Source organism: Mobula birostris, chromosome 5 (assembly GCF_030028105.1).
Source record: "Mobula birostris isolate sMobBir1 chromosome 5, sMobBir1.hap1, whole genome shotgun sequence".
Lineage (NCBI taxonomy): Eukaryota > Metazoa > Chordata > Chondrichthyes > Myliobatiformes > Myliobatidae > Mobula > Mobula birostris.
This window is the reverse complement of record NC_092374.1, coordinates 82704521-82729073: the sequence shown is the minus strand read 5'-3', so window position 1 is coordinate 82729073 and position 24553 is coordinate 82704521. Positions and strand designations below refer to the sequence as shown.

Here is a 24553-nt window from a genome sequence, read left to right as displayed (position 1 = left end):
GAGCCTAGGACCAGGAGCACAGCTTCAGAATAAAAGGACGCCCCTTTAGAACAGAGATGAGGAAGAATTCATTGCCACAGACAGCTGTGGAGGCCAAATCATTGGGTATATTTATAGGAGAGTTTGACAGGTTCTTGATTAGTCAGGGCATCAAAAGTTATGGGGAGAAGGCAGAGGAGTATGGTTAGAGGGATAATTAAAGAGGTTGTACGTTCTCCCCGTGACTCTGTGGGTTTCCTCCCACATTCCAAAGATGTACCAATTGGTAGGTTGATTGTTCCGTGATTGGGCTAGGGTTAAATCAGGGATTGCAGGGCGGCATGGCTCGAAGGGCTGGAAGGGCTTGTTCTGCACTGTATTTCAATAAATAGATCATTTGTGATGAAATGGTGGCGCAGACTCGATGGGCCGAATGGCCTAATCCTGCTCCTATGTCTTATGCCCTTGATCTGAGCTGTTACTTTTCTTGATAGGGAAGAGCATGTTGTGAAATAGGTGAAATTTGTCAAATTTTCTGTCGCTCACCGCCTTACGCTTCAGGAGAGTATCCAGCCTCCAGTAGTCATCCTTTGCCGGTCTCTTCAGGTAAATTTCCGGGCTTAACCTGTAATAAGAAAGAAAGATGTCAGCAAGTATCTCAGAAATTACTGATCTTCTCGGATTTTCACACACAACAGTCTCTAGCGTTTACAGAGAATGGTGCAAAGAACATCAAATCATGGTTTGTGCCAGTCCAGGTGGTTTGAATATCTCACAAACTGCTGATGTCCTGGGATTTCTAGAGTTCACAGATAATGGTGGATAAAACAGAAAACATCCAGTGGGCAGCAGCTCTGTGGGCATTTCTGCCTACAGAGGTCAGGGGTCAGAGGAGAATGGCCAACTGGTTCAAGCTGACAGGAAGGCGACAGCAACTCAAATAACCATGTGTTACAAATGGTGTTGTGTAGAAGAGCATCTCTGAACTCACAACAAGTCGAACCTTGAGGTGGATGGACTACAGCTGCAGAAGATCATGAACATACTCTCAGTGGCCACTTCATTAGGTAGAGGTAAAATAAGTGGCCACTGAGTGTAGGTCAGGGACAATGAACCTGATCCTGATTCCATTAACTCACCACCAATCAGCGATGAAGATCTCTTCCTTGGCCTGGTTCAAAGCATCCGCAACAGCGGCAAAATACCCACTGCCATTGACGAACCTGGGGATCAACACAGGGAACATCAGAGTCTCTTCTAATGGAAATGAAATGAACGACTAAGGTTAACCTCTAAGTAATGATATTTGGAGTTTGTCTACTTTCTGCATGGATATGACCATTGTATTCAGATCAGGTCTGAACACACGGGAACTGGCACAATGACTTGGTCAGAACCTTTGAAGGACACAGTTAGGAGACAGAGACATCGAGCGGCAAAGAAGCTAATGGAGGAACTGTTTGTTGGGACATGGGCAAAATGGTCTAATTCTGCTCCTATATCTTATGGTAAATGGAAATAACTTCCCTGTCTTTATCTTACCTGTCCATTTCACCGATTCTATAAGATCCCCTCTCATTCTTATGAATTCCAGTTGGTATAATTCCAGATGACTCAATTTTCCCTCACGGGCTAACTGTCTCCTCTCCGGAATCCACCTGGTGAACCCTGGGCACATCTAGTCCAAATTGATGTCATCTACAATGATCCTGCTTCGTTCTCCCCACCTTCCCCCTGATTCCCCTCCCTCCACCCATTCTAACCTCCACCTACTCGCTAGGGCAGGGGTTTCCAACCTTGTTTATACCATGAACCCCAAACAGTAAGCCAGGGGTCTGTGGACCCTAGGTTGGGAACTCCTGCTCTAGGGGGTAATTCACAATGGCCCATCAATCCATCAGATAGCTGGGATGTGGGGGAAAACTGATGAGCCCGAGGGAAGCACCACAGGATCACAGGGAGAAGCACCACACACACAAAGACCATAATATATAGGAGCAGAATGAGGACATTCAACCCTCTGAGTCTGCTCCACCAGTCCATGCTGCACTGGTAGAGCTCTTGCCTTGGAGCGCTGAAGACCCGCGGTTTGCTCCCGACCCCCACCGCTGTGTGCGCTGGTGTGTGCGTGCATGTCTGTTTATGGGAGAGTGTGGGGGGCTCGACAGAGTTGATTCTTCCTATGATGGGAAAGTCTAAGACCAGAGGACACAGCCTCAGAATAGAGGGGCATCCTTTTAGAATGGAGGAATTTCTTTAGCCAGAGTGTGGTGAATCTGTGGAATTTTCATTTCCACAGGTGGCTGTGGAAGTCAAGTCATTGGACATATTTAAGGCAGAGGTTGATAGATTATTGATTAGTCAGGGCATGAAAGGTTACGGGGAGAAGGCAGGCGACTGGGGGCTGCGAGAAATAATGGATCAGCCATGAAATGGCAGAACAGACTCGATGGGCCAAATGGCCTAATTCTGCTCCTATATCTCATGGTCTTATGGGATGTTGGAGTTGGGAGTTCAATTCCGACATCATTTGTAAGGACAAACAACAGGAATTCTGCAGATGCTGGAAATTCGAGCAACACACATCAAAGTTGCTGGTGAACGCAGCAGGCCAAGCAGCATCTGTAGGAAGAGGTGCAGTCGACGTTTCAGGCCGAGACCCTTCGTCATTTGTAAGGAGTTTGTCTGTTCTTCCTGTGACGATATGGGTCTCCTCTGGGTGCTCTGGTTTCCTCCCACAGTCCAAAGATATACTGGTTAGTAGGTTAATTAGTCATAGTAAATTGCCTGTGATTAGGTTAGGGTTAAATGAGGTTTGTCGGGGGTTGCTGGGGCAGCATGGCTGGAAGGGCTGGAAAGGCCTCCTCCTTGCTGTAGCTCAATAAGTAAGTAAATAAATAAATATTTACCATCGTGCTGGGATACTATGGCGAGCAGGAACAAATGAATCGAAGCGATGGTCCGTGAGGAAATCCTGACCGTGCCTTTCCACCAGGTTGGTGATTTCCTGCTTCCACCAGCAGGCCTGCCGGTAGCTGCTGCATTTGATGATCAGAGTCCTGTACGGGGAAGAAACGTAGGTTAGCTGAAAGCAGATGCAGCTGGAAGGATTAGAGAATAAAGAGGCAGCAAATGGGAGAAATACCATATTGTGAATGGATTCAAAGACTCAAAGTACATTTATTAGCAAAGTATGTATGTAGTATATAAACAGCATGGAACGCATTTGTAGAACATAGAAACCTACAGCACATTACAGGCCCTTCGGCCCACAATGTTGTGCCGACCATGTAACCTACTCTAGAAACTGCCTAGAGTTTCCCTATCGCATAGCCCTTTATTTTTCTAAGCTCCATGTACTTTTCTAAGAGGCTCTTAAAAGACCCTATTGTATCCGCCTCCACCACCGTCGCTGGCAGTGCATTCCACACACACGCCACTCTCTGTGTGAAAAACTTACCCCTGACATTCCCTTGGTACCTATTTCCAAGCACCTTAAAACTATGCTCCCTTGTGTTAGCATTTCAGCCCTGGGAAAAAGACTCTGACTATCCACACGATCAATGCCTCTCACCATCTTATACACCTCTATCAGGTCACCTCTCATCCCCCTTCACTCCAAGGAGTAAAGGCCAAGTTCACTCAACCTATTCCCATAAGGTACGCACTCCAATCCTGGCAACATCCTTGTAAATCTCCTCTGCACTCTCTCTATAGTATCCACATCCCTCCTGTAGTGAGGTGACCAGAACTGAGCACAGTACTCCAAATGGGGTCTGACCAAAGTCGTATATAGCTGTAACATTCAGAGAAAAATATCAGACCAACACCCCCACAACAGTGCGCAAAAAGAAACAAATCGCACAAATGGCAAAAAAAGAGAGTGAAAAACACAGACTACAAAATACAAAATTGAAAGAGTCCAGGCATATTTCAATCTAGCGCTGTGTCGCTCATTATCTGCGGCCGCCCTGATCACAATCGCCCAAAACAACAACAAGAAAAGGAGCAACCAGGAACCAGAGACACACCACAATGTGAACTACAAGCTGTGCTGATTAAACCCTGGCCAAGACCCAGGACTCCAGCACAATCTTCCGGCACCATCGGGGGGTAGAAAGAGAGAGAGAGAGAGAGACCATGTCAACAAAGGGACCTTCCTTCAGGAGCAGTGAGGGAGACTTACTAGCTTTCCCCACCTTACGATGAATTCATGATGGCTTCAAATACAATGGCTCACCAAAGACTCTAGCATCCTTCTACAGAATGAGAGAGCATTCTGACTGGTTGCATCACTACCTGGTGTTGACTCTATCACAGGCACAAGACTCCCTGTTGTGTACTTAATATTTCAGTACTATTTGAGTAACCTTTGATTTAGCATGGGTTATATGTATAAATATGTGAATTGCGTATGTCTTCACGCTACCATGTGATACGTGTGCATCTCGCTTAAAGATGAAGCTAGACCCACATTTCATACACCTGTGTCTGCTATTGAATTAGTTTAACATTCTGGAGTGACAAAATACTGCACTCCCCACCATCGAGGACATCCTCAAAAGATGGTGCCTCGAGAAGGTGGCATCCATCGTTAAGGACCCTCTTCATCCTGGACATGTCTTCTCATTACCACCATCAGAGATTCGGCACGGGAGCCTGAAGACCCACATTCAATGATTCAGAAAGAGCTTTCTCCCCCTTCAACACCATATTTCTGAACTGTTTGATTGACTGAGTGATCAGGCATTTTGCTGTCTCTGAGAAAATTCCAGGAGAGCAGCCTTTAGGCGAAGAAGCTTAGAGATGGGGCGCGAGCCTGTGATCGACTCCAATTCGTGCCGAGTAAAGTGTCAAGGAAGATTGAAACATCGAGTTGAATGCAGAAGGCGAAGGTGAACGACTGTTCTGCACCAACTATCTGCCCCTCACTCGCTGAAGGTGTCTACGTGTTTCCGTCTCTGTGAAAGCCTCTGCATCCGAACGGTCTCTCTCTCTCTCTCCCTCGATGCTGTGGGAGGGCGTCACTGAAGTCCTGCGACTTATGGATTGGTCTGTGGACTGCCGTTCAAATTGGACTCAGTTTTCTGTTTTTACATTCCGTGTTTTTGCATGTTCTTTCTCATCATTTGCACGATTTGTTACTTTATTCTGTGCGTGGGGGGTTTGAGGTTGATGTTTTTGTTGGCGTTTGCACAATTTGCTTTTTTTGCGTGGGGGATTGGTTTTCATGCTGCTACTTTGTGTGATTTTTTTTCTGGGGGGGTTGATTTGTGCTTTTTTGTGTGTTGTGGGAGGGGTGCTGATGAGTTTGTTTGAATGGTTTCCATGCTTTCCTTTGTTTCGTGGCTGTCTGGATTCAGAAGGAGCTTCATCGCCTCCACCATCAGATTTCTAAACTGTTCATGAACCTACGAACACCACCTCACTATTCCGCTTTCTAACTATTGATTGGGACCAGAGTCCATCACAGAATTGTTTCTGTTTAATAATCCTGTTTGAGCTCTCGGGTCTCCTTCCACAGGTCTCTTAAATTTAAACAATTGCCCTCAAAAGATAATTGCAGGCCAGTTTTTTGGAACTATGCTCCTAAACCGTGGAATTCAATATCTAAAACTATAAGGGATGCAGACTCAGTTGACACTTATAAACACCAGGTCGAAACCTACTTATTTAACCTGGCTTTTATCTAACATGCTTTTGACTTTTACTTTCACGATTTGTTTTTATTTTTTATGTTATTTTCATCTTTGTATTTTTATCCCATTGTAAAACACTTTGAACTACATCATCTGTACGAAAGTCATTGTGCAGGATTCCCTAAAGGTTAATTTGCAGACAGAGTGGATGGTGAGATAGGCAAATGTGATGTTAGCATTCATTTCAAGAGAACTAGAATATAAACTAGGATGTAATGTTGAGGCTTTATAAAGCACTGGTGAGGCCTCATTTAGAGTACTGGGAGCTGTTTTGGTCTCATCGAAGAAAGGACGTGCTGACATTGGAGCAGGTTCAAAGGAGGTTAACGAAAATAATTCCGGGATTGAAAAGCTTGTCATATGAGGAGCATTTGATAGCCCTGGGCCTCTACTCATTGCAATTTAGAAGAATAAGAGGGATCTCATTGAAAGTTATCAAATTTTGAAAGGCCTCGGTAGAGTGGATGTGGAGAAGATGGTTCCTATGGTGGAAAAGTCTAGGACTAGAGGACACAACCTCAGAATAGAGGGATGTCCATTTATAATGGAGATGAGGAGGAATTTCTTTCACCAGAGAGTGGTGAATCTGTGAAATTCTTTGCCACAGGCAGCTGTGGAGGCCAAGTCATTGGGTATATTTAAGGCAGAGGTTGATAGATTCTTGATTAGTCAGGGCATGAAGGGATACAGGGAGAAGGCAGGAGATGAGCTGAGAGGGAAAATGGATCAGCCATGATGAAATGACAGAGCAAACTCAATGGGCCAAATGGCCTAATTCTGCTCCTATATCTTGATGGTCTTGTGTTCCTGAGAAGCCTCGTGTTGTAGAATGTTACTTTGGGGTAGACGGTTGGGGCAGAGATAGATTGAAGACTTACAACAACAAACTTATTTTTCCTAGTTTGTAACAAAATTGACAAATTTTGTTAAATGAGGCATGGTCGAGGCAAGCGGAGGTGGTTCAAAGCAGAGTTGTGGCATCCTCGGAAGAGAGGAAAGTCCCAATGTCTGATCCACTTAAGCACCGGGCTGAATCCTGGTGGCAGGATACAGGACCCAGTGCAGTCTGAGAGTGAGGAATGACCAGATATTTGAATGATTTAAGCGCTGAGCCAGATTGGAAAGATCAGGGTGTTGGGACTGGAGGCACAGAGCAGTTCTGCTTGCGGTCTGTGATGTTTACTCAGCTCTGCACTGACCTGAGGCTGTGGCTATGGTTGAGAGTACAGAGAAAATTTACAAGGTGCTTCTGGGACTGGAGGACCTAAGTAATAAAGAAAGATTGAACAGGTTAGAACTTCGTTCCCTAGAACATAGGAGATTGAGGGGAAGCTTGATAGAGGCATAAAAAATGATGAGGGGTATTGATCGGGTAAATGCAAGCAGGCTTTTTCCACTGAGGTTGGGTGGGACTACAACCAGAGGTCATGGGTTAAGGGTGAAAGGTGAACATGAGGGGAAACTACTTCACTCAGAAGGTGGTGAGAGTGTGGAACGAGCTGCCAGAGCAAGTGGTGCATGCGAGCTTGATTTCAAAGTTTAGAACCACAGAAACACAGAAAACCTACAGCACAGTACAGGCCCTACGGCCCACAAAGCTGTGCTGAACATGTCCTTACCTTAGAGATTACCTAGGGTTACCCTTAGTCCTCTATTTTTCTGACCTCCATGTACCTGTCCAGGAGTCTCTTAAAAGACCCTATTGTATCCGCCTCCACCACCGTCACCAACAGCCCATTCCATGCACTCACCACTCTCTGCGTAAAAAACTCTGACATCCCCTCTGTACCTAAAGAGGAGCTTGGATAGGTCCATGGACGGTAGGGATATGGAGGGTCATGGTCCGGGTGCAGGTCGCTGGGAAGGGGGAGAATAACAGTCCGGCATGGACTAGATGGGCCAAAGGGCTTGTTTCTTTGCTGTCGTTTTCTATGTCTCTAAGCGACCTCCCGCCAGTGAAACTAGCAGCTGGAGTTCTTCAGAGATAGCAGAGTATGACTAATGCAGGAAGGCTAGAAGATTTTCCCCAAAATTGCTGGTGAATTTCCAGTCAATTGCTAGACAATTTCTAGTCTAGTTCCCAACCAAAACTGGGTTATGACCAACATGGGCAGTAATACAAATACTGTTCCCTAATTCACCAATTGCCCACCAATTCACCAATATCCAGCGTATATGACGGGAACTCAGTTTACAGCAGAAATATCTATTTTAATTAAATTGAATTTTATTTTTTTGAGATACAGTGTAGAATAGGCTCTTGCAGCCCTTTGCACCGCTCCATCCAGCAATCCCCTGATTTAATCCTAGCTTAATTTACAATGGCCCACTAATTTACCAACTGCTATGTCTCTGGAGTGTGGGAGGAAGCCCACATGGTCACAGGGAGAACATACAAATTCCTCACAGGCAGTGGCGGGAATTGAACCCTGGTCACCTGTTCTGTGAAGCGTTGTGCTAACCACTACGCTACCATGCCAACCACTATGCTACCGTGCCACCCATGTGTCCATAATGGCATACACTCTGTCAGAGACACAAGAGATTCTGCAGGAGGTAGAAATCTTCCCCACATACAAACTGAGGGAGTCGGCAGGTCAGGCATCAGTCCTGATGAAGGGCCTTGGCCCAAAACATTGACAGTTGTCGCCTGACCTGCTGAAGCACATGGACGCAAGAAAAATTGAAGATGTGGGCTGTGAATTAGAGAAGGGCAAGATTGATTAAGCAGTAGGTTAAAAGGCTGGCACGAACATCATGGGCCGAAGGGCCCGTACTGTGCTGTACTGTTCTATGTTTCATAGATTTCCTTTAGACTTTCCCCAATGCTACTAGTTCCTTCTTTAGTTCAGGAGACCAATGCTGTATGCAGTTCTCCAGGTGTGGCCTCACCGACACCCTGTGCAGCCATAACAAAATCATGTTATCCTTAAACCCCAACCCCTTCACAATAAATACCAACATGCCATTGTTTTTTTAAAAAAACGCTATGCACTTGGAGCATTGTGAGCAGCTTTAAGCTCTTTATCTAAGAAAGGATGTGCTGGGATTGGAGAGTGTCCAGAGGAGGCTCACGAGATTCATCCTAGGAATGAAAGGGTTAATTGATAAGGACTGTTTGATGGTTCTGGGCCTGTACTCACTGGGGTTTAGAAGAATCGGGGGGGGGGGTGGAATCTCAATGAAACATCAAATATTGAAAGGCCCAGATAATGTGCACAGCGGAGGATATTTCCAGTAGTAGGGAGTCTAGGACCGGAGGGCACAGTCTTAAAATACAAGGACCTGCCTTCAGAATAGAAATGAGGAGGGACTTCTTTAGCTAGAGGGTGGTGAATCTGTGGAATTCAGTGCCACAGACGGCTGCTGAGGCCAAGTAACCGGGTGTATTTAAAGCAGAGGTTGATAGGTTCTTGTTTAGTGAGGGTGACAAAGGTTACGGGGAGAAGGCAGGAGAATGGGTTTGAGGGGGATAATAAATCAGCCATGATGGAATGGAGGAGCAGATTCGATGGACTGAATGGCCTAATCCTGCTACTATGTCTTGTGGCCTGGTACTCCATCCCCAGCCTCCACAAGAAATCCCACATTGGAGAAAGGACAGAGTGAAGCAAGTGGGCATCTCAGCAAGATGGTGTGCAATCCAAAGAAGGAAGCTGGATCATCAGTCCACCTCTCCCCCCACCGCCCCCGAAGAAAGTAGCTGTGGATCCAGTCAAGCGGTGGAAACAGAGATTAGTGAACCCATTTCAATTCCCATTCCAACATGGCCTCCTCTACTGCCGCAATGAGGCCACACTCAGGTTGGAGGAGCAATACCTTATATTCTGTCTGGGCAGCCTCCAACCTGATGGCATGAACATCGACTTCTCGAACTTCCGGTAATTGCTCCCCCTCCTCCTTCACCATCCCCCATTCCCATTTCCCTTTCTCACCTTATCTCCTTACCTGCCCATCACCTCACTCCGATGTTCCTACCGCTTTCCTGTCTTTAATGGCCCCCGCCCTCTCCTGAGGCTACGTCCACACTAGACCAGGTAATTTTGAAAACGCATAAAATGATAGGCGTCCACACCAGGCGTTTTTGAAAATACCTGCGTCCAAACAGATATTTGGGCGAATCTCCTCCTACTGGGCATGCGCAGGACACACAGAAAACAAGCAAAGAGGAATTGGTATGCTTGGTGCGTGTTTGTCCAGTTACAGACTAGAAAAACTTAAAAGGAAATTGCCAAACGAAAGACTTGGTGCATGTTTGTCCAGAAACATTTCCTACAGCCATAGTCTCTTCACCGATGAAAGGGACGACAGCTGCAACCAAATGCAATAAGGCTTGTTACTGGGCAAAAGTGAAATTTGCTGTGACCTCATTTGTTTGCGATGTCTTTGTGTATTATTTTGCTGTATTTAACATGTGCAATAAAACAAGTTACTGGGCAAAAGTGACAATTGCATCTATTGAATGTTTGCACAAGCAATCATTAATAAAGCACCTTGTTAAATGTATAAAACATGTCTGCATCAGTGTTATCTTGTATTTCCATCCAATGTTACATTAGGCTGTTATGCATCTATTGTCAGATGTTGTTGTCGTGGTGTTGGAGGTTGTGTTCAAGAAAACAATGAAATACCGCGCTGCCGCCACCATCTGTTCCAGCACATCATGACAACCGTTTTTTTTTATTATTAATTTTTTATTGCAACACCAACAAATTACATTCAATACAACCAGTTACAGTGGTTTTAAAAATAGCCAGTTATCCCGTACACACTATGCCGGATATTAGGCATTTTCAGATTTATTCACTCTGGACAGCGTTTCTGAAAAGCTCCATTTTCGGGGGAGGAAAACGCCGTTTCAATGTGGACAGAGGGTCAAAACGAAGAGAAAAAGCTTCAGTTATGGAATTATCCGGTCTAGTGTGGACGTAGCCTCAGATTCCCCCTTCTCCGGCCCAGTATCTCTTTCATTTATTGACTTCCTAGCTATTTACTTCACCCCTCCCCCTCTCCTGGTTTCACCTATCACCTACCTTGTACTTCTTCCTCCCCTTCCCCCACCTTTTACTCTGACTTCTCTCTTTTTCCACCGCTGATGAAGGGTCTTCGACTGAAACGTCGACTGTTTACTCTTTTCCATAGATGCTACCTGGCTTGCCGAGTTCCTCCAGCATTTTGTGTGTATTAATTAGATTAACCGAGCAATGTTTTCTTGTTGGAAATAACTTGAAAATGTGCAGTTTGAGTTGTTCTCTGATTTTGGCAATTGCAAACTTTTCATCACCATGCGAGGAGACATAACCAATGCTCTGTTAATTTGTGATGTATCTTCCCAATGTTTGGCCTTCATATACTTATCAATCAGCTGATTGGGCATCATTATGAAAACTCAATTGTGGGGGGTACGCACGCAACCAATCAGCAATGAGACGACCCCCCCCCCACATCACAATTGAGTTTTGCTAATGACAATCGATCAGCTGATTGATAATCATATAAAGGCCAAATATTCGGAGGACACACGGCAAGTGAACAACACACTGATAATGTCTTCTCGTAAAGTGATGAAACATCTGCAGAAACTTTCTTCCTTGGCTCCCACTACCTGTTCTGCACCCAGACAAGGCAAACAGACAAGAGGGAAGAAGAGAGGACTGACCTGGACAGGTTCTCAATCATGACGCCATACTTGGCTCCTGTCTCTCGGCTGCCAACTTGAACGTTGAAGCCTTTGTCAAACAAGAGAACGAAGGAGATGACACCGTTGGACGGCCTCATGTAGAGCAGGAAAGAGTCCTTGATAACGATCCACCTGGAATACCCCGCCAATAATCAGTGAGATTCAAGGCAATTATAAATTTCAAAGGTGTGTCTTATTTGCTAGTCAAAAGCCGCTTCTGCTGTATCAATCATTGATTGGTTAGTTTAAAAACTGCAGCCACACTTTCCCATTGGTTGCTGAGTTTCCACTCTTGAGTTTCTCTTTGTATGGACGCTGTCTGGCCTCTTGAGTATCTCATTCTGTGTTTCTCTCTGTATGGACGCTGTCTGGCCTGTTGAGTATCTCATTCTGTGTTTCTCTCTGTGTGGATGCTGTCTGACCTGCTGAGGATCCCATTCTTTTTTTCTTTTTCAATATTTTTATTGATATTACATATAAATTGCATGAATACAAATACAAAATTCTTAAGGATACAAGTAAATAATATAAATTATATTACATTTAAATCACAGTAGTATGATCACAGTATCTCATATTCCAAACCAATCATGTAGAATCATGAGTATCTCACTCTGTGTTTCTGTGTGGACGCTGTCTGACCTGCTGAGTATCTCAGACATTTTCCATTTCCATTACAAATTTCAAGCATCTGCATTTTTTTGTCTTTGATTATACAAAGTGGAAAATGTGAGGGACGGAAACTGGGGAGGTCTGATGGGATAATAAAATGGGGTGAATTTGTGGTTGGTCAGCACTGTACTGACTCAGTGGGCTGAGAGGCCTCTTTTTGTGCTTTGTTACTAAAGGCAAAAATGAAGCAGTAAACTTGCAGATAGAAACATAGAAAACTTACAGCACAATCCAGGCCCTTCAGCGCACAATGCTGTGCCGAACATGTACTTACTTTAGAAATTACCTGGAGTTACCCATAGCCCTCTATTTTTCTAAGCTCCATGTACCTATCCAGGTGTCTCCTAAAAAACCCTATTGCATCCGCCTCCACCATCCATTCCGTGCACTCACCAATCTCTGTGTAAAAAAACTTACCCCTGACTTTCCCTCTGTACCTACTTCCAAGCACCTTAAAACTATTTCAGCCCTGGGAAAAAGCCTCTGACTATCCACCCGATCAATGCCTCTCATCATCTTATACTGTTGGAACTCTGTAATAAAAACAGAAAATTCTAGAAATACTCAGCAGGTCAGGCAGAGTCTGAGGAGATATAAAGTAGGATTAATGTCTTGGCCTGGTGACAGTTCATCAGAACTGGGGAAGAGAGACCGGAAACAAAACAAATAGTTTGGGTTGCAGGGAAGGTGGTGGGAGGAATGGATAGGACAAAGGAAACGTGTGTGATAGGACAAAGGAAACGTGTGTGATAGGACAAAGGAAACGTGTGGGATAGGACAAAAGCAGGACTTCAGTCAGGATGAGCTGTACAGGGTTGCCGATCAATAGGGCCGTGATAGGAAAATCTGGGTGACGGGTAGAGAGGGGTAAGACACTTCTTCCCTCCACTAGCCTGCAGGTCACCCTTGGGCAAGGTGTAGCACCCGCTACAATCAGGGAGCAGGTGGTGGATGGTCGTATGAGCAACTGGTGCAGATCACAAACCCTGGTTATGTGACCACTGATGCCAGGCAGACAAACTCTGTAGAGTATTGATAATGGCTGGGCCACCTCTGTAAAAACATTTGCCAAGGACATTCACGGTCATGGAAAGGCCATGATTGCCCACATCACGTGACATGGCACATAATGATAATGATAGGGAATTAATGGGGGAGGAAACTGGAGCACCCAGAGGAAACCCACGTGGTCACGGGGAGAATGTAGACTCCTTCCTGACGTTATCAGTAAAACATTTGTATGTTTGCCCCATGGATTTCTTCCGGGTGCTCCGGTTTCCTCCCACAGTCCAAAGACGTATGAGTTCGTAGGTTGATTGGTCACGTGGCTGCAATTGGACAGCACAGGTTTGCTGGGCCAGAAGGGCTTGTTATTGTGCTGTATCTCTAAATTAAATTTAAAGTTAAATGAAAAATCAAAGCTCTTCCCTCCTGCTCCTCTCACTGGTATTTAAAATGACCTTCTCAGTTTTGATAAAAGGCGTTTAACCTGAAACATCTTTCTCCTTCTCTCTCCACAGATCCTGCCAGACCTGCTGAGTATTTCTAGAATTTTCTGTTTTTATTTCAGTTCATCATCTGCAAGTTTATGGTTTTCATTTGCCTGTGGTGGTTCATCAGATAGAACAAACACAGAAGGAGGCCTTTCAGCCCATTGAGCCTGTACCGGTCCTCAATGCTAATCCCATTTTGTTTTCTTGTCAATCCTTCTCCAATTCCATGCCTCACCCCCACGTTGAGGGAGAGGGTGATTTAAGGCAACGATTAACCCCCTCACCCCAGGGCTTGCATGCTGTCTAGGTGTGGGAGGAAACTAGAGCAACCAGGGGAAACCCACGGGGTCACAGGGAGAACGTGCAGATTCTACACAACACACAGTCAGAGTCAGTGCCAGAGGTTGGGATTGAACCGGAGACACTGGAGATGTGAGGCTATGGCTCTATCTGCTGAGCCACTGCACCACCCTCCAATTCACACATCAATACCTGTGCTACTGACCTCCTTGACCACCGATAACAGACCCGATGGCGACCACAACAGTTTAAGCCAGGGATCCTGTGTCCTCCAGAGCGTTTTACGATCATCCCTTCCCTGTCAACAGATAAATGACAAAGCAATTAATACCAGACAGTTGGAACTCATTCTCTGTGGCTTCATGTCCTTTTACTTCCACTGGGAACTTTCCTATTCTGCTTCCCCTGTGGGTTTATAGAGAAGGCTTAAATTCCTCGGTGTTATTAATTCACAGGACCTGTCCTGGACCCAGCATGTAAGTTCAATAACAATAAAAGCACTGCAGTGCCTCTATGTCCTTAGGAGTGTGCAAAGATTCGGCATGATGTATAAAACTTCTATAGACGTTGGCGTGTAGCCAAGTGGTTAAGGCATCGGTCTAGTGATCTGAAGGTCGCTAGTTCGAGCCTCAGCTAAGGCAGTGTGTTGTGTCCTTGAGCAAGGCACTTAACCAGTGTCTGTGACGACACCGGTGCCAAGCTGTATCGGCCCTAGTGCCCTTCCCTTGGACAACATCGGTGGTATGGAGAGGGGAGACTTGCAGCATGGGCAACTGCTGGTCTTCCATACAACCTTGCCCAGGCCTGCGCAAATCCATGGTCTCACGAGACTAATGGATGCCTATATATAACGTAGATGTGTGGTGGAGAGTGTACTGACTGGCTGCATCACAGACTGGTATGGAAATACCAATGCCATAGAATGGAAAATCCTACAAAAAGTAATGGATTACCCAGGGCATCAAGGGTAAAGCCCTTCCCAACCATTGAGCACATCTACATGAAACACTGTGACAGGAAAGCAGCATCCATCATCAGGGATCTCCACCACCCAGGACATGCTCTCTTCTCGCTGCTGCCAACAGGTAGAAGGTACAGGAGCCTCAGTACTCACATCACCAGGTTCAGGAACAGTTATTACCCCTCAACCATCAGGCTCTTGAACCAAAGGGGATAACTTCACTCGCCCCATCACTGAACTATTCACACTTTCAAGGACTCTTCATCTCACGTTCTCGATACTTATTGCTTATTTATTTTATTATTATTGTTCCTTTCTTTTTGTATTTGTAGTTTGTTGCTTTCTGCAGTATGGTTGAAATCCCAGGTAGGGTGGACTTTCATGGATTCTGCTATGGTTACTGTTCTATAGATTTACTGAGTATGCCCACAAGAAAATGAATTCCAGACTTGTATTTGGTGATGAGTGGGTACTTTGATAATAAAATTTACTTTGAACTTTGAAAGTTTCATCATCACGGTCTGGTAGAGCAATTCAAAAGCAAGAAGCTGTAGAGAGTAGTGGACTCAGCCCAAAACATCACGGGCACATCCCTCCCCACTATTGGTAGTATCTGCAGGATCAACATCCACTGTCAAAGATCCCCATCATGCAAGTCATGTCTTCTTTTCACAGCTACACTGGGCAGGAGGTACAGAAGTCTGAAGCCCTACAACTAAAGTTTCAAGAATAGCTATACTGGGCAACACATTGTTTTGAAAGTGTTGCTTCCTCAGAATTATTTTTTTGTTTGTGATAGACTGTTTGAAGCTGAACACAAATATAATTTTGGACTACTTGTATCATGTAGGAATTTGGAGAAACAAGAAATTAACTTTTATTGAACATAATGTGTTTAATTGCATAAACCATTGCATTTAGCAATAGTTCAACTGAACAAAATGGTTCGTTGATGATTTTGATTTGTATTCAGTGTCCGAGGCTTCTCACTGAAGTGTCCAACTATAATTAGCTTGCATTGATGGATTCCAGTTGCCGTGATACCGTTTCTCCATGACCGCAATGTCCTGGTGAAACCTCTCACCAAGCTCATCACTGACAGCACTGAGATTTGCAGGGAAAAGTATGGGAGGACTTTTTGGGGCCCTGAATGGAGGTGACGTTATCATTATTAACATTAGTCCTGTTTGTACTCGTTCCATCTTAATGACATGTTTCCTATAACTAAGTACAGAAAGCCATACACAAAACCCCAGGTGTGATTTCACCAACGTCCTGTACAACTACAACATGATGTCCCAGCTTCTCTGCTGAGTCCCCGACCAATGACGGCCAAAAGCCTTCTTCACCACCCTGTCTGGCTGTGATCCACTTTCAGGGGCAGATTTTGAACTCTCAGAACCCACGATGGAGATTGAACCAGGACCAAAATGATCAAAACCAAACCATCAAGAACCCTAACTACGAACAAATCTTCTCAATTGTGATCAGTCAAATCATGTTACTTACAATCCTTTCGGACCCAAGTCTTGAATGAAGGACAGTTCACTAACATCCAGGAATGCCATCTAGGATTAAATACAACCTGGTTAGCCGAAGGTGAAGTTAAATGGAAAATCTGAGGCCTAATGAAAATTGTGTTTGGAGGAGAAGGCAGTCAGTTAGTAAGCAAAGGATCCTTATAAAAGCAGTCCAATAAATTTATGAATTATTTTATTAATTAATTTTGTCTCAGGTTGAGAGGGAAAGAGCACAAAGCTTATCATCGTTTACTTACTAAAGATAAAAAATATACAGTGGTGTGTTAGTTACTACTATTGGCTCACAGCCACAGGTTTGATTTGGATTTTGATCTTGATCTGTGTGAAGTTCCCATTTTTAAATTTAATTTTGTTGTTTTTAAGAGATACAGCAGAGTAACAGGCCCTCTGGCCCAACAAGGCCGCACCGCCCAGTTACGCCCATGAGTGTAAGTTGTGGCAAGGCTAGGGTTAATATAACGTACAGACAAGATAGAACGCAGATCAAAATAGAGGGACATCCATTTAGAATGGGGATGAGGAGGAATTTCTTTAGCCAAAGGGTGGGGAATCGGTGGAATTCATTGCCACAGATGGCTGTGGAGGCCAAGTCACTTGGTGCATTTAAGGCCGAGGTTGATAGGTTCTTGATTGTTCAGGGTGTGAAAGGTTATAGGGAGAAGTCCGGAATACGGGGTTGAGAGGGAAATGGTGGAGAAGACTCAATGGGCCAAATGGCAAAATTCTGCTCCTATGCCTTATGGTCTTATAAAAGCAGACAGTCCAGGCAAGAAAGATCTTTGAAGAGCTTTCACCAGTGACCAGTTGCCATCTGGGATTGATTAGTAAGAGCAAATTAAAGGGAGGCAGGGGCAAGGCAGTGGCCGTCATCGCAGCGGCCATTGTCTGAGTGGACACAGTCAGAGTGGGATCTTCAGGCTTTGGCTCTTCGAGGCTTCCACAAAGAAAGGCTTCAATCAGAAAAAGCACAGGAAAGAACAGTTCAAGTTTTTTCCTTCTCTTCTTTATATCTGCTCAGCTAGGACAGTAGAGATGCCAGGCAGGATAGTGGAATGCTCCTCTTGCAGGATGTGGGAAGGCAGGGAGACCTCCAGTGTCCCTGACAACTACAACTGGAAGAAGTGCATCCAGCTGCAACTTCAAATAAACCGTGTTAAGGAGTTGGACCTGGAATGAGTCTGTGGCACTGAGTCTGCCTCTGTGATTCAGAAGAGAAGCGAGGAGAAGAGGCACGCTATGGTGATAAGGGGACTCATTACTTAGGGGAACAGACAGGAGGTTCTGTGGGCGACAACGAGATTCCCAGATGCTATCTGAGGCGTGAGGGTCCGGGGTATGTCGCATTGAGTCCTCGGCATTCTTAAGCGGGAGGGTGAACAGTCAGAAGTCGTGGTCCATGAAGGTACCATTGACATGGATAGGATGAGTGGCAAGCTTCTGCACAGGGAGTTCATGGAGTTAGGTGCTAAGTTAAAGGGCAGGACCTCCAGGGTTGTGATCTCAGGATTGCTACCCATGCCACGTGCTGGTGAGGCCAGAACTAAGAAGATTTTACAGTTTAATACACGGCTAAGGAATTGGTGTAGGAGAGAGGGCATAAGTTTTTGGATCATTGCGACTAGTGTCCTGAGCTGCTTATATTTCAATGCAAGAATTATTCCAGCAAAGGCAGATGATAGTGCAGGAGATAAGGTAGCTGGTTTACAAACAGAGGCAATGTGGTGAGGAGGGTCTGTTGATCAGGCAAAATTGCAGTCAACATAAAAGGCGGACAAAATCGAAAAGGGTGAATACAGGACTGTATGGATACAGTATATGGAATAAGGTAAAAAAAAGACCCTGATGGGAGTTGTATACAGACCCCCAAACCGTGGTAAGGAAGTGGGCTGCAAATTATAATACGAAATAGAAAATGCATGCTAAAAGGGAGATGTTACAATAGTCATGGGGGAATTCAAAATACAGGTATATTGGGAAAATCAGGTTGGCCCTGGATTACAGGAGGGGGAATTTTTGAATGTCTACGAGATGGCTTTTTAGAGCAGCTCATGGTTTAGCCCACTAGAGGATCAGCTATTCTGGATTGGGTGTTGTGTAATGAACCAGAATTGATTACAGAGCTAAAGGCAAAAGAACCCTTAAGGGCAAGTGATCATAATATGATCAAATTCACCCTGAAATTTGAGCAACAGAAGCTAAAGTCAGATTTTCAGCATTACATAGCATGCCTCAGGGATCTGTATGGTGTCATGGGTCATGAAGTGCGTGAACTTACTATAACTATAGAGAAGATTCGTGGGAAATTGAAGGGTCTGAAGGTAGATAACTCACCTAGACCAGATGGTGTATACCCCAGTGTTCTGAAAGAAGTAGCTGAAGAGATTGTGGACGCATTAGTCATGATCTTTCAAGAATCACTAGATTCTGGAATGGGTACAGAAGACTGGAAAAATGCAAAGGTCACTCCACTCTTCAAGAAGGGAGAGAGGCAGAAGGAAGGAAACTACATGCCAGTTAGTCTAACCTCAGTGGTTGGGAAGATGTTGGAGTCGATTATTAACAAAGATGTCTCAGGGTACTTGGAGGCACATGATACAATAGGCCTTAGTCAGCATGGTTTCCTCAAGGGAAAATCTTGCCTGACAAATCTGTTGGAATTCTTTGAAGAAATAACAAGCAGGATAGACAAAGGAGAATCAGTTCATGTTGTGTACATGGATTTTCAGAAGGCCTTTGACAAGGTGCCACACATGAGGCTGCTTAACAAGCTATGAGCCCATGGTAAATTACAGGAAAGATTCTAGCATGGATAAAGCATTGACTGATTGGCAGCTGGCAAAGGGTGGGAATAAAGGGAGCCTTTTCTAGTTGGCTGCTGGTGACTAGTGGTGTTCCCCAGGGGTCTGTGTTGGGACTGATTCTTTTTACATTATATGTGAATAATTTGGATGACGGAATCGATGGCTTTGCTGAAAAGTTTGCAGATTATATGAAGATAGGTGTAAGTAGAGAGTGTACAAAAGGACTTAGACAGATTAAGAGAATAGGCAAAGAAATGGCAGATGGAATACAATGTCGGAGAGTGTATGGTCATGCACTTAGGTAGGAGAAATGGAAGGGTTGATTATTTTTTAAATGGAGAGAAAATACAAAAAATCTGAGGTGCAAAGGGACTTGGGAGTCCTTGCACAGGATTCCCTAAAGGTTAATTTGCAGGTTGAGTCTGTGATGAGGAAGGCAAATGCAATGTTAACATTCATTTCAAGAGGTCTAGAATATAAAAGCAAGGACATAATGTCGAAACTTTATAAACCAATGGTGAAGTCTCACTTGGAGTATTGTGAACAGGTTTGGGCTCCTTATCTAATAAAGGACGTGCTGAAACTGGAGAGGGTTCAAAGGAGATTCACGAAAATGATTCCAGGATGGAATGGTTTGTCATATGAAGAACATTTGAAGGCTCTGGGACTGTACTCACTGGAATTCAGAAAAATGAGGAGTGACCTAATTGAAAAATATTGAATGTTGAAAGGCCTTTATAGAGTGGATGTGGAGAGGATGTTTCCTATAGTGGGAGAGTCTAAGACCAGAGGACACAGCCTCAGAATAGAGGGGTGTCCTTTTAGAATGGAGATGCAGCAGAATTTCAGAGAGTGGTGAATCTGTGGAATTTTTTTGCCACAGGCAGCTGTGGAGGCCAAGTCTTTATGTATGTTTAAGGCAGAGGTTGATAAATTCTTAATTAATCAGGGCATGAAGGAATATGGGGAGAAAACAGGAGAGTGGGTCTGAGAAAAAGAATGGATCAGCCATGATGAAATGGTGGGGCAGACTCAATGGGCCAAATGGCCTAATTGTGCTCCTATGTCTTATGGTCTTCTGTCATATGTCTTATTGTGTTTTAGAACGCATACAGTCCAGGCGAGAATGGTCTTTGAAGAGCATAGCTTCCCTTTGCAGACCAGGGCTCTAGAGACAAGATAAGGAATTGAAGTTTCACACACCAACTAAGGGACAATTATTTTACTGGCTTCTGAATATTATCAGTTATTAGCTTGTAGTTTCTATTGACTTTTAATATTTGTATTATGATCATGCAAGTATGGAAACCAAACATACGGTTTACTAAAATGGTCAATACCCGTAAGTGCAAGTGAATTCTGTAAAGAAATGGCATTCCTCTGTTCAGAATTCAGAACAGTGTGTGTGACAGGGGCCATGCTCCTCTCTTGTGCACGAGTAAAATAAAGTGGTTGAGAAATGAATGCAAGTTTTCAGAGTCCAGTTAATCAGTGGTGACACGGGACCAATTAATTTATTAACCCATATGGGAGAAGATACAGGAGTTTGAAAGCCCAGGCGGCCAGACTCAAGAAGAGCTTCTTCCTCACTGCTGTCAGATTGCTGAACCAGTCACCTCTCTCACATCCCCTGCCATGTTTGCAGACTCTTAACTCCACTCTCTCCATTATTGTAACTTTATCATTTCCTGTTGCACTACCTCAGACTACACTCAAGCCTGCACCACTCAGCTGTTTTGTGTTTGTCACTGTATTTATTGTTTCTTTCTTTATTAGCATGTTCACTGGTTACTCTGGGAGAAAGGAATTTTATTGCAACCTGGTATACACTCAGTGGCCATTTTAATGAATCTCAGCATTGTTTATGGTGACTTATATGTACTTTTATAATAAATTTACTTTCTCTGTAAACTCTAGAAAATGTGGTGAATGAAAATCCCTGGAGATCAGCAGTTTCTGAGCTACTCAAACCACCCTAATTGGCTCCAGCAAACATTCCACTGTCAAAGTCACTTAGATCACATTTCTTCCCCATTCTGATGTTTGGTTTGAACCTTTTGACCATGTCTGCATGCTTTTATGCATTGAATTGCTGACACACGATTTGCTGAATAGTTATTTGCGTTAACGAGCAGGCGTTCTAATAAAGTGGCCACTCAGTGTCGATGACCATTCACAAATCTGTGTCTGAATTTGCAAATCGTTCACGTCTTTAAAAGTAAGGTGGGTGGTAAATTCAAGATGGCACTGTGAGAACTAAAGGTTTGTGCAGTTCTCGTTCCCTGAATAACCCAGCCATTTTGCATGCATTGTAAATTCACCAGCAGGAACCCTGGGCCAAGCGGCCCCTTCAGTGACTGACACCGACTGCAGGAAGAAACAGAAGCCAAAAGCGTGAAGTTACCCACAGAGACTGTAGGACAGACATCAGGAGAAGAGAGAGTCGGGATGAGTTGTTACCATTCCGTGGTAGTTTCTGTAGAAGGACTTCTCGAGAAGGGAATTCAGATATTCCTCCAGACGTTTCTGAAAAGTTGGAAAGATCAAAATTAGGTCCAAGTCAATCATCTGACTACCTTCTTCGCCAAACACAGGACAGGCCCTTCAGCCCATGATGTCTGTGCTGGACACGATGGTGAACCTGCTGAGTTGCTCCAGCATTTTGAATGTGTTGCAGTGAATTTAAATCTGTTCTGCCTCAACACGATCCACATTCCTCCATTCTCAGCTGACTTATGTGTCTATTGAATAGTCTCTTAAACCCCTCTATTGTATCTGCTTCCACCACCACTCGATGCAGCTTGTTCCAGTCACCCATCACCTTTCCGATTAAAAATAACTTGTCCTGCCCATCTCCTTTAAACCTTACCCCTCTCACTTTAACTACATAACGTCCGGTATTTGACATTTTTGCCCTACGCAAAAGATTGTCTCTGAATCTTTAACAATTTTATACCTCTAACAATTTCATAAGCTTTTATCAGATCTCTCCACAGCAAACAAGTTTGTCTCCTCTCTCCTTACAACTCATGCCCTCTAATCCAGGCAGCACCCTGCTAAACCTCTTCTGAACCCTTTCCAAAGCTCCAAGCATCAGACACAGTTTTTTCCCCCAGGGTTGGAGAATTGAGGATTAGAATCTTATTATTCTGGCTTCTACCCTCTTCCTTTCCAGTCCTGTTGAAGGGTCTCAGCCTGGAAGATTGACTGTTTATTCCCCTCCATAGATGCTGCCTGATCACCTGGACTCCTCCAATATTTTGCGTGTTTTACTCGAGTTTTTCTACTCACCTGTTTACTAGAAGCTTGCCTCATGGAGGCCCACTCTGGTTGGCGAGGGAGCGTGGGCATTCTCATGGCGACACCGGGCTCTCGTCTCAGTCCTTGCTGAGCTGCCAACCTGGTCAGAAGGAGAGACCGAACCTAAGTCAACAGGCTGAGGGGGTGCTGCTATTAAATAGATTTGCTGAGTATGCTGCATCTCAGAGTTGTATGTGTACTTTGATAATAACATTTACTTTGAACTTTGCCTCAGTTGAGTGCAGAGAAAGGTAAGCCTTGCGGAGCAGTGAGCTGAAGTTCAGTACGTGTCTCTGCACTGAGCTGAGGCTGTGGCCTGCAACTATCATAGTGTGGACTCACTTTCCTCATCTTCAATTCTGAATGCTGATTGCTTACTTTTTATTGTTTGCACAATTTGTTTTTTCCCCCCACTGCACATTGGGTATTCGACGGTCTTCTTTTGTTATAATGGGTTCTAGTGGGCTTCTTTGTTTTGTGGCTACCTGTAAAGAGGTGAATTTCACGGTTGTATAAACTGGATAATAGAGGTACTTTGAACCTTGATTGTCTATCACCCATTCCCACTGGTGACTTCAGCCGGATTTGACTCGAGTCTGTCTTACCTGTCCTTTCTCAACTTAACCACTGGCTTCTCAAACTAACTCCAGTCCTGTTCACAGTTGTACAAGAAACAAGCCATTTGGCCCCTCTACATCATGTCTGCCTTTAAGCACGAGTGTCTCCCTGACCATATCTAATGGGATTAGCACACTTTGTTTTTCCTTTCCCTGGATTTTTACTTCCCTTATTTGCTTCTTTATCTCCTTGGATGGTGGGGTGGAGATATGTCTTTACCAAAGGAGGTGTAAGGTGCTGCTTCTCTCTGCTAGATGATGTAGTACCTGCTTAGTCCAGGGTGATGTGAAGCCATGGGAGCAGGTGGTGGATGGTCATATGAGCAGTTGGTGTATATCACAAGTCCTGGTTATGTGACCACTGACACCAGGCAGACAATCTCCAAGAGTATTGATAATGGCTGGGGTCACCTGATTTGCAAAGACACTGCCCAGAAGGCGGCAATGGCAAACCATTTCTATAGAAAAATTTGCCAAGAATATTCATGGTCATGGAAAGACCACGATTGCCCTCATCATACGACATGGCACACAGTGATGATAATGATGCTGATATTTGCCTTAAATCTTTCCCTGAAGAGGTAGACAGGCTGGTGAAGAGGGCTTTTGGCATGTTGGCCCTTATCTGCCAGAAGTATAGATGTCGTCATGTCATGGTGCTGGAGTATTTTGTTCAGTTTTGGTCTCCAGCCCTCTGTAGTCCAGAGAATAGAAGCCAAGAGCCATCAAGCTCCTTATGGACAGCGTCGGGATAGTAGGTTAGTTAGTTGTACACGTCATTGGGTTTCACGGGCTCATTGGCTTGTTATGGTGCCGTGTTGCCAAAAATGAAACAGGAAAGCATGCAGAATAGATTCACAAGGACTTGAGGGACTAAGCTATAGGGAGAGGTTGGACATGCAAGGCCTCTTTTCCTTGGGGACTGAGAGGTGGTCTTACATAGGTGTATAAAATCACAAGGGTATAGACAGAGTCTTTTTCCCAGGGTTGGGGAATCAAGAACAAACAGATGTGGGTTTAAGATGAGAAGAATTTGAGGGTGAACATTTTTTTTTAAACACAGAGGGTGGATGATATATGGAATGAGCTGCCAGGGGAAGTACTTGAGGCAAGTACAATAATTACTTTTAAAATGTACTTCAGCAGGAGCATGGATGGGAAAGCAACCTTGCGCTCAGTGTCAGAGAGACCAAAGAACAGATTGTGGACTTCTGAGGGATCACACACCAGTCCTCATAGAGGGATCGGAAGTGGAAAGAGTGAGCAATGTCAAGTACCTAGGTGTCACTTTCAAATTTCTGGGTGTCAAAATCTCTAAGGATCTATCCTGGGCCCAACATATCGATGCAGTTACAAAGAAGGCATGACAGTAGCACATTTCATTAGGAGTTTAAGGAGATTTAGTATGTCACCAAAGACACTCACAAATTTTTACAGATGTACCGAGGAGAGCATTCTAACTGGTTGCATCACCATCTGGTATTGGGGGGGGGGCAGGGGGTGGAAATCA

At 44.5% G+C, this 24553-nt stretch overlaps 1 protein-coding gene across 2 annotated transcripts in view; it reads right to left on the bottom strand.

Annotated features, from left to right (window-relative positions):
• LOC140197806 (phospholipase D1-like) overlaps positions 1 to 24553 on the bottom strand; it is a 158602-nt gene that overhangs the window by 63849 nt on the left and 70200 nt on the right. Inside the window, exons 5-12 of one of the 2 annotated variants that reach the window (XM_072258268.1) lie at positions 22418 to 22526; positions 21587 to 21652; positions 16294 to 16352; positions 14029 to 14121; positions 11338 to 11490; positions 2889 to 3038; positions 1119 to 1202; positions 526 to 604 (exon numbers count right to left, since the gene is read on the bottom strand). In XM_072258268.1, coding sequence (XP_072114369.1) covers positions 526 to 604; positions 1119 to 1202; positions 2889 to 3038; positions 11338 to 11490; positions 14029 to 14121; positions 16294 to 16352; positions 21587 to 21652; positions 22418 to 22526 — 793 coding nt within the window. Of the gene's footprint in view, positions 1 to 525; positions 605 to 1118; positions 1203 to 2888; positions 3039 to 11337; positions 11491 to 14028; positions 14122 to 16293; positions 16353 to 21530; positions 21653 to 22417; positions 22527 to 24553 lie in introns of those variants that run through there. The other variant, XM_072258269.1, reaches the window with a different exon arrangement.